This window comes from Cavia porcellus, unplaced genomic scaffold (assembly GCF_034190915.1).
Source record: "Cavia porcellus strain 051 isolate PalLab524CR breed Dunkin Hartley unplaced genomic scaffold, mCavPor4.1 scaffold_16, whole genome shotgun sequence".
Classification (NCBI taxonomy): domain Eukaryota; kingdom Metazoa; phylum Chordata; class Mammalia; order Rodentia; family Caviidae; genus Cavia; species Cavia porcellus.
The window spans coordinates 56,581,945-56,591,616 of record NW_026947499.1 but is presented as its reverse complement, the minus strand read 5'-3'; the positions used below and the strand labels follow the sequence as shown (position 1 = coordinate 56,591,616).

Sequence of the window (9,672 nt, the reverse complement as noted above, 5' to 3'; positions counted from 1 at the left end):
AAACATACCCTTTCATAGGTAGGGGGATGCGGCAGTTTTAGATCAGTCAGCTTCCTCTGGAAGATGAAGGAGGGGTGAGCAACCCCAATGTGTATGGCGGGGAGATCTGTGCAAACTGAGGTTCTGCGGAGAAGGAGGCGGGCAGAATGGATAGTGGGGCTGGTTTACTTTGGTGCTTTCCACCCGTATTGCAGGGTTTCGTTGAACCCTGTACTACTTGGGACTGATTGAGGAACTGTGGATGGAGCTCAATGATAATTTGCCTAGCAAATGTGTGAGGTCCTGGGTTTGATTTCTAGCACCAGAAAGGGAACTAAAGCAAACAAAAATGGCTAATTAGGTCTTTTGGTTCTAGAATAAGACTTTCCAAATTAAAGGCTAAACTCTTCTGTTTGTTTTTGACACTCTCCGGCATAGCGGAAACTGAACTCAAGGGCAGACTCAACCACGAGTTACACCCTCAGCTCTGATTTCTTTCTTCCTTTCTTTTAAAGAAAATCTCTCTGAGTGATATCAGACTTTTCATCAGCAAAATCCTACAAGAAAATGAAACAATGTTTTCTACATTGTTAGGAAAAATGAGGAGTCTAGAATTCTTTATTAATCAGATGTGAGGATGTAATAAAGTTATTTGGGTGTGAGAATACTTAGAAAGTTTGCCCACTTCTTATGAAGGTCACTACCTTAGGCAGCGACTAGAGGATGTGCAAAACCCAGGGGATGGACCCTGCAAGAGGGAGTCTCCGGGTGTAACAGACAGAAGATTCACAGCGGGGAGAGAGGGAAGCAGCTGTGTAGAAACAGGGAACAGCAAGGGAGGAGCTGAGCTACCCAGGACTGAGAAATTCGGAAAACCTGTCAGAAATTCTGGGAAAAAATGAGAAGATGGGTCGGCAAGGATAAATAATCATTGGAAATTATTGGCTGTGCACTGAATAATATTTATATAGTCATAAAAGGGAAAAAAGAGAAATACTTTTCCATTTGTAAACTCAAACTCTGAGCAGATAGCACTGATCTAGAATATCTGAGGCAATATAAGTATTGTTTGTTTTTGTTAATGTGATACCCACTTGCCACATGTGGTTTTTGAGTACTTGAAATGTAGCTGGCTAGCTGCAAATGAAGTTTTGAATTCCAAGTCTGTTTGTTTTGTGGTAGTAAGAACTGAATACGGGTCCTTTGTACTAATCTACATCTTTAGCCCTTTAAATTTTTATTTTTAATACTTTTTTTTAAACTAGGAATCAAACTCAGAACTTTGCACTTGCCAGGCAGACACTGTGCCACTGAGCTATATCCCCAGGCTTAAAATTTTATTTTTAGCCAGGTGTGGTGGTGTACACCTACCTGTAATCCCAGCACTCAGGAGGCTGAGACAAGAAGATCATTGCAAGTTCAAGACTAGCCTGGGCTACAAAGTGAGCTCAAGGTCAGCCTGATTTGTATAGCAAGACCTTGTCTCAAAAAGACAAAAATAAGTAAATTAATAAATAAATAATTTGAAAAATTATTTTCAGGGTCTCAGAAAGTTGCTCAGTTGCACAGGTCAGCTTTGATTTAAAATTCTCCTGCCTCAGGGCTGGGGATTTAGCTCAGCAGCATAAGCACCTGCCTTGCAAGCATACAGTCATGAGTTCGATCCCCGGTACTGGTAAAAAAAATATAATAAAAAAAAAAAATCTTGCTGTATCTTGCAAGCAGGCAGTCGTGAGTTTGATCCCTGGTACCGATAAAAACGAAAAAGCCCCCCCCCCCGCCCAAAAAATAAATAAAATAAAATTCTCCTGCCTCAGCCTCTTAGAGTGCTGGAAAACAAGGATGAGCTACCATGCTCAGTTCCTGTATTTTAAATGTTTAGAATTATTTTTCATTGACATTAATAATTGTGCATATTTATGGGATACAGTGTGATGTTCTGATACATGTATACAATGTATGGTGAGTAAATCAGAGCAATTAGCATATCTATCAACACAGGGAGACCCCATCTCAATATAAAACAAAACAAAAATCCGAACGTAACCCCCTTCAAACTACAAATCCTTTCTTCTAGCTATTTGAAATATACAATGCATCATTGCTAACTACAGTCACCTACTATGTCATAAAACGCTAGGACTCACTCTTCTCATCTAGCAGCCTGTTCTCCTGGACCCATTTCTCTCTCCTCCTAACTTCTGGTAGGCACTGTTCTTTCTACTTCTGTTCCCTCAATTATTTTGTTTTTCAAATATAAGTGAGAACACGTACTTGCCTTTCCATGCGTGGCTTATTTCACTTCACATATTATTCTCTGGGCTCATTCATGCTTTTGCAAATGACATGGTCTCAGTGTAGCCATTTGTCCACCCTTGCTGTTGATTCTTTATCTTGAACATTGTGAACAATGCTGTGACAAACAGGGGAGCGCCCTGGCCCCTTAGATTGTGCCCACAGGTTCTTTTGTGAGTCAGTGCAGAAGAGGAGACACAACAAGACTGGGGCTGGAGGCAAATCTGAGGGGAGCCAGGCCTCAAGATGGAGACAGGACAGCCAGGCATACAAGCCTCACCAGGGATAACCTGAAGCTTGAAACGATGCCTGGTCCAGTGAGTCCACCAAGGCCTCAGACACATAGGTGAGTGACCAAAGCATCTAGACCCCACTCTGGTCCCTTTCTAGGAATGCCTAATGATGTTCCCATGGCCCCCAACTATGTGCCTCATTTCCCTATTGGATCAATATAAGGTAAATCAGCCAGGTGTGTGGTGCATGCCTGTAATCTCAGCATTTGGGAGACTGAGACAAGAGGATCATTGTGAGTTTGAAACCAGCCTGGACTACAAAGTGAGTTCAAGTCTAGCCTGAACTGCACAGTGAGACCATGTCTCAAAAACAAAAACAAAAAATTAGCTAAATTTATGATGCTATAGGCTGGTTGTAGTAGTTGGACCCATGTTGGAATTAGCACGCTGTTGGGCCCACACTGTGATTTTGCTGTATACAATATCCTTGGACAAGGCACCCCAGTGGCCACCCACTCAGGACCCCTCTTGGAAATCTAGGAGCTATTCTTATTTGCAGTAAAACTTACCTAACCTCCTTTGCTCTGAGACTTCATTCCTCTTGAAGTTGTGAGTCCACAAATTCAGCACATCTGATGTTTAACAGTTTGGGAGTTCTCTGTCACAAAAGGAAACCATTTACTTTGAGGAAAAGGAAAAAGAATTTATTCAAAGCTAGTTCTGAGATGAAGGAGCCCATTTACCTCAAATCACCGTCTCCTCATGTCAGGTGAATTGAGGACTTTTGTAGCAAGCAATAGAGGAGCAGGAACACAACAAAACAAATGCTCCATTGCTTTCATGTCTGCCTTCCTTGCCTAAGGGCACAGAGAATGAATCTGGCTTTGGACTGTTCCCCCTTCTGTCAACTCCTGTTTCCCTTGGGTCTAGCTAGGAATAGCCCTGCAAGACCTTCAGGGGAACTGAGATCTGGAAAGAGCAGTGTGAGACTCTTGGTGGCGGCATGGAGGCCTCTCATGACCTCTAAAGGCCTCCTCCAGGCTGGCAGCCCAGTGCGGCCATCTTGTCTCGAGGTACCACCCATGTCCATAGCCCTCGTGTGGGCCTCACCACCCTCTGGCCTTCTTCCTTGTCTTGGCCAGAGAAGCTTTCAGTCAGTAAGCATCATGGAGCATGTGGTATTTACCAAGTGCTCTGGTCACAGAACTCACATTCACATTTGAGCAAAAATTTAAGAGAAAGACAGCCATTTATGTATCTGAGTGAAGAGCCTCTGGCAGGCACTACAGGCAGCACAAAGGTCCTGAGGCATTTTCAATCTCCCAGGAATAAAATGGAGGCCTGGCTGGCAGCACAGAGGCACTGCGGATACAAAAAGTAGGGAGGGAGTCAGAGCAGAGCCAACTTCTGCTTTACCCTCTGTGGACTGGGAACTGTGCTGGGGTTTAGCTCGGGGGATGATATCACGCTTTACTCAGTTCCGTCTGGTTGGCTGAGGGAAGCAGGCTGAAGAAGGATGAGGTCACACACAGCAGGGACCGGACTGGAGTCACAGTCACAGAAGGGAAGATAGATGGAGGCTTGGGCCAAGGGGTAGAAGTAAAGCGAAGAGCAGCAGTCCGGTTCTAAATCTTTTTTTTGGCCTTTTTCTTTTTTATCGGTACCAGGGATCGAACTCACGACCACACACCTGCAAGGCAGGCGCTTATGCCCCTGAGCTAAATCCCCAGCCCCCATCTTGCTGATTTTTTAGCATCCTGTTTTACTTTGAAAAAACCAAACTTGTATAGAAAAATTCTAAGAATAATACAAGGAATACCATAGACCAGTGATGACGAACTTTTAGAGCTTCAAATAACAAACAGCTGGCTTTGGCCTGCCTGCTATTGGTTCCCCACCACTGCTGTGGACCCTTCAGTACCTATAAGCATCTTCAATATACGCTGTACTTTTATCTCCTGTGTTTACTTTACTAGTATTATTGCTGGTACTATTATTATTATTCTACAGGGGATCAGCTGAACTCAGGCCTTGTACATGGTAGGATAGTGCCGTATCACTGAGTTTATATCTCCAGCTTTTTGATTTTGTTTTGACACAGGGCCTCCCAAAGTTGTCCAGGCCGACTGGATTTGCAATCCTCCTGCTTCAGCCTCTGAGTAGCTGGGTTACAGGGGTGTACCATCATGCCCAACCTGTTTTCTGTTGAACAATTAAAGAGGAAATGTACCAGTCTTGTGATCACTTACTCCTACACTTTTTTTCTTTTTGGTTCTGGGAGTGAAACTCAGCACCTTGTGCTTGCCAAGCAGGCGCTTATGCCACTGAGTTGTATCCTTGGCCCCTACTCCTACATACTTTTAAATGTGTATTTCCTAAGAAAAAAAGTAATTCCTTTCATAGTCATCATTTACCTCTCCAATTCATGAAGGCTAGTATTCAATACTAATATGTATTCTATGATCAATATTTAAATTTTGCTAATTATCTTAATAGTATCTTTCATAATACCCTATCCCTTCATATATGATTCCAAACTGCTGTTACCTGTCACATATCTTCACTTTTTTTTTTTTTTGTCTTTTTCATTTACATTTTTATCGGGACCGGGGATTGAACTCACGACCGCCTGCTTGCAAGGCAGGTGCTTATGCCGCTGAGCTAAATCCCCAGCCCCATATCTTCACTTTTTTTAAGACCTGGAACAATGACCTAACCTCTCTTTGTCCTAATACTGACATTTTTGAACAGTACAAGCTAATTGTTTTGTAAAAGTTCTTTCAATTAGAGTTTGCCTGTTATTTCTTCCCTCTTCCTCTCTCCCTTCCTTCTTTCTTTCTACCTTTCCTTTTTTTTTTGTTCGTTTGTTCCTTCCTTCCTTTCTTCCTTTTAATGAGGTCTCAGCATGGTGGTACTTCTCTGTAATCTCAGCATTCTAGAAGGCTGAGGCAGGAGGATTGCAAATTCAAGTCCAGCACAGATGTATCAAGATCCTAAAATAAGATAAAATGAAATAAAATAAAATAAGGCACTAGGTTTAGTTTAGTGCAATGGTCCTGGGATCAATCCTCAGTATTGGGGTTTTGGGGAAGAGAGGAGATCTTATTGTGCTGACTAATCTGGTCCCAAATTGCTAGGAGCAACTGCCTCAGTTTAGTTAAGGATCTCCTATGGTGAATGGCTCTATAGTGATCCCCAATTCCTTGTAGCTTAGTTAGGGGTTCAACAGGCTGCAATAGTTTTCAGTACCCCAGTCAGAGCTAGGTGCTTCCCTGGGGCCTGCTGTTTCCTGTAAAGTCTTGGGGGAGGGGGGCTGGGGATTTAGCTCAGTGGCATAAGCGCCTGCCTTGCAAGCAGGCAGTCGTGAGTTCGATCCCTGGTACCGATAAAAAGGAAAAAGACAAAAAAAAAAAAAAAAATAAGTCTTGGGGGAGGAAATGCACCCCCAGCTCCCAACCAAATAACTTGGAGACTGCAAAAGCAAAGGAAACCACCCTCCTAGGCCCCCTCAATTCTCAGGCACACATTCTTATCCTAACAGCTCCGACCCCAGCTAAGATGCAAGAATTTCCATTCTGGGCTCCCTACATTCTTTCTTGCCTAACCCAAGCTCTGGGGCCCCAGCCTCACCTCAGGGTCTCAAGGCCCCACCCTGAGAGGAGAAGGGTGCAGCAGGATGCAGGGTGGGGTGGGTGGAGCCAAAGCCCACTTCCTTTCCCCTTGAGGCCCAGTTAGTTCCCCCAGTGGTGCCAGAGCTTCGGCAGGAGTTGGAGTGGTTGGACCCAGCCCTGTGCCTTATCACTTAAACTGGTAAGAAAGTGTGATGTAGGGGGGACAGGGGTCTGGGGCAGGGGCTGGGAATGCGCTTGTGTCTTGAACAGACCTGACAGGTGATGAGAAGAGAGGATCATGGTCACTGGGCTGAGTGGGACCAGCAAGGCCAAGGGGACATGGTCACTGCGGGAGCCTCAACACCAGGAGGGCATGGGTTGGGCTGATGCGGTGCTGCCACATCTGGCCCCTTGTTGCTTCTGATAATAGAAAAACGAGGGTGGAAAAAGCCGTTAAACCGCAGCTGGGCCTGGCAGTTGGCAGGGAAGTGGGCAGAAGGCAAGGCCTGGCCAGGTCCTCCCCCCAGCCCGTGTTTTCTGTTTCTTCAGCTTCCCCAGCTTGGGTCCCAACTCCTGGTTCACATCTGCTGCTCTGGAAATGGCCCTGCCACTTCTCTTCAGTGGGAGCTTCTGGGTTCTGCTGGTGAGTCTAGTCTTATCGATAACCACCTTGAACAATTCCACTGCTTTGGTTGTGGACTCAGTGACCTCCACAACACTAGAGATGGGAACCTTTTTAGAGCACAGCACAAGCAATGGGGTCTTGACCCCAACTCCCTCAACTGCCTTTAGCGACAATGAAGAGTCCTCTCTCGAGATTTCTGTTGGTGCCAGTACTGGTCCTACTGTGTCTAAGCCAATGCCCTCCAAGAAAGCTTCAACCATAAAGCCATTAGTGCCTCTGGAAATTGTTAATGGAACCAGTGACCCTGCAATCCCCATAAGAGTAAACACTCAGGAATACCGCACTGTGACAGGTGGAGCCACGACATTTAACTCTCTGGAAACCTCTGCTAGGATCAATGAGACCAATACAACAAGCTCTCCAGAGCCCTCCAGTGGGGCCAGTGGACTCCCTATCACCGATGCAACAAGCTCTCTGGAGACCTCCAGTGGGGCCAGTGGACCCCCTGTCACCAACACAACAAGCTCTCCAGAGCCCTCCGGTGGGGCCAGTGGACTCCCTGTCACCAGTGCAACAAGCTCTCTGGAGACCTCCAGTGGGGCCAGTGGACCCCCTGTCACCAACGCAACAAGCTCTCCAGAGCCCTCCGGTGGGGCCAGTGGACCCCCTGTCACCAACGCAACAAGCTCTCCAGAGCCCTCCAGTGGGGTCAGTGGACCTCCTGTCACCACGACAATCAGCTCCCTGGTGACCTCCAATGCAGCCAGCAGCTCCTCAGTCTCCATCACGAAAGTATCCATGGGGACCACCCCAAAGCTCTCTACAGATATGAGCACAAGGTCCCCAGACCAGGAACGGAAAGGCATGCTGCTGGTGCCCCTGCTGGTGGCCCTGCTGGTCGTCGTGGTGCTTGTGGCATTCCTCCTGCTGTGGCGTCAGCGGCAGAAGCGGCGCACAGGAGTCCTGACACTGAGCAGTGGAAAGCACAATGGGGTGGTGGATGCCTGGGCTGGGCCAGCCCAGGTCCATGAAGAGGAAGCCCTGACAGAAGCAGTAGCGGGAGCTGGGGGTGAGAAGGGCTGTGGGGTCCCTGAGACAGAGGGGTCTGCCCGGCGGCCCACACTTACCACTTTCTTCAGCAGACGAAAGTCTCACCAGGGCTCCTTGGCAATGGAGGAGCTGAAGTCCAGCCTAGGGCCTGGCCTGAAGGCCGAGGAGGAGCCGCTGGTGGGCAGTGAAGATGAGGCTACGGAAGGCGCAGCCTCTAAGGGCCCCAACATGGGGGATGGGGTGGCACCTCAGCGCCTATGAGCAAGGAGGACCTTGCCGGTTCCACCAACCTCCCTCTGAGCTTTGCTTCCAACCCCATCCTCACCAGCACCCTCAGGATCTCTCTCAGCATCCTCCTCACTTGGAGTGGCTGCCTGGTTTCTCAGCCCTGGGCTCTCCAGCCAGCATCCTCACCTGGCACCTACATCTAGACCTGAGCCACAGCCTGCTCCTGCTGTCTGCAGACCAACTAAATCAGCCTTCTCCATGAATCCATTCAGTTCCCTCTCCGTCTATCTTCATCCTGCGACTGAGTTGCTGAATCTTTAGGATGCCACACTTACTGACCCATGACTTCTCCAAGGGTCCCAGCTGGGGATACCAACATTTGGGAAGAAGGAAATGACAAATCTGGCCAACTCCCCAGGATGAAGCTTTGAAAAGTACAAGGGGTCCTGTGTTGGGACATCCTAAAGGGCAGCCCATGTCTGTTGGGACTTTGACTCTCTGGGTGGCTCCCTCTGGCCACCCTAGGGCCTTGGCTGGGTGGGGCTGCCCATCTGTGCTCTCAGGAAAGCCTGTGACCTTCTCCAGAGCCCCAGCACCCAGGACTGACTTTGCTCTACCTCAGGGACTATGGCTGGGTAGGGCACTTTGCCACTTCTCCCAAGAGAGGAGAGGAGTCCTGGCCGGGGGTGGTTCTTAGGGGGGTTGACATCTGCGACATAGCACTCCTGGGTGTGGTCTGTATGCAAGAGGTGTCAGTGTTTAAGGGTAGTGATGATTACAGACTACAAAGGGGGGCAGAGGCTGAGGAGGGCTGCCCCCAGTGTGGGGTACATGGGCCCACTAAGAATGCAGGTGTCTTCACCTTTGCTCAGATGGGGCACACAGATGGGAAACTTTAACTCAGTCTGACAGTCTAAGAATACAGGCTTAACAAGGCTGGGCATGGTGGCACATACCTGTGATCCTAGCACTCTGGAGACTGAGCTAAAATAAAAAAAGCCCTTGAAATGTAGCTTAGCGTGAAGGCGTAAGTTTGAGGCCAGCCTGAACTATGTAGCAAGTCCTGTTTCAAAAAACGAGAGAGAAAGGGGCTGGGGATTTAGCTCAGCGGCATAAGCGCCTGCCTTGCAAGCAGGCAGTCGTGAGTCCGATCCCGGGTACCGATAAAAAGGAAAAAGACAAAAAAAAAAAAAAAAAAAAAAAAAAACAACAACAACAAAAGGAAAAAAAAAAAAAAAAAAAAACGAGAGAGAGGGGAGTTAGAGTATGAATACACATGAGTGCAGGTTTCTCAGAAAGACGGGATGTGTGATGGGCACAGCCTCTTCATCTCAGCCACAACATCCCCTTTTCAAAGGCACACTCACTCCAACACAAACATGCGCATATACACACACACAGGCAGGAGAAGGGGCTGTGCCCCAGCAGAGGGACTGGGGGTTCTGGGGGTTCTAAGTCCCCTTGCTGATGCTTTGGTCTTGCTGACATCTCCATTTTTTGGGGGGGGGGGGTTTGGTACTGAGGATTGAACTCAGGATCTTGTGCTTGCCACTGAGCTATGTCTCTGCCCCTCCATATTCAATTGGTTGGCCTGTGTCTCCTCTTCCATCCCAGTAATGGAGCTCCTTTCCTTCTCCCAAGTTAGATGAAC

The 9,672-nt window shown here is 47.6% G+C and overlaps 1 protein-coding gene and 1 long non-coding RNA gene across 2 annotated transcripts; one reads left to right on the top strand and one right to left on the bottom strand.

Annotated features, from left to right (window-relative positions):
* Positions 1–2,202: 2,202 nt before the first annotated feature.
* LOC134470748 (uncharacterized) lies at positions 2,203–6,272 on the bottom strand. The gene is made up of 3 exons (XR_010039898.1): positions 6,138–6,272; positions 3,077–3,165; positions 2,203–2,392 (listed from the first exon to the last, which is right to left on the bottom strand). It is a non-coding gene; the product is annotated as an uncharacterized LOC134470748 (long non-coding RNA).
* A 444-nt stretch (positions 6,273–6,716) lies between these two features.
* On the top strand, positions 6,717–9,242 carry Spn (sialophorin). Its single transcript, XM_013141524.2, has one exon. It carries the CDS (start codon positions 6,717–6,719, stop codon positions 8,052–8,054), a length of 1,338 nt encoding a protein of 445 aa, XP_012996978.1. The 3' UTR covers positions 8,055–9,242.
* The last annotated feature ends 430 nt before the right edge of the window (positions 9,243–9,672 follow it).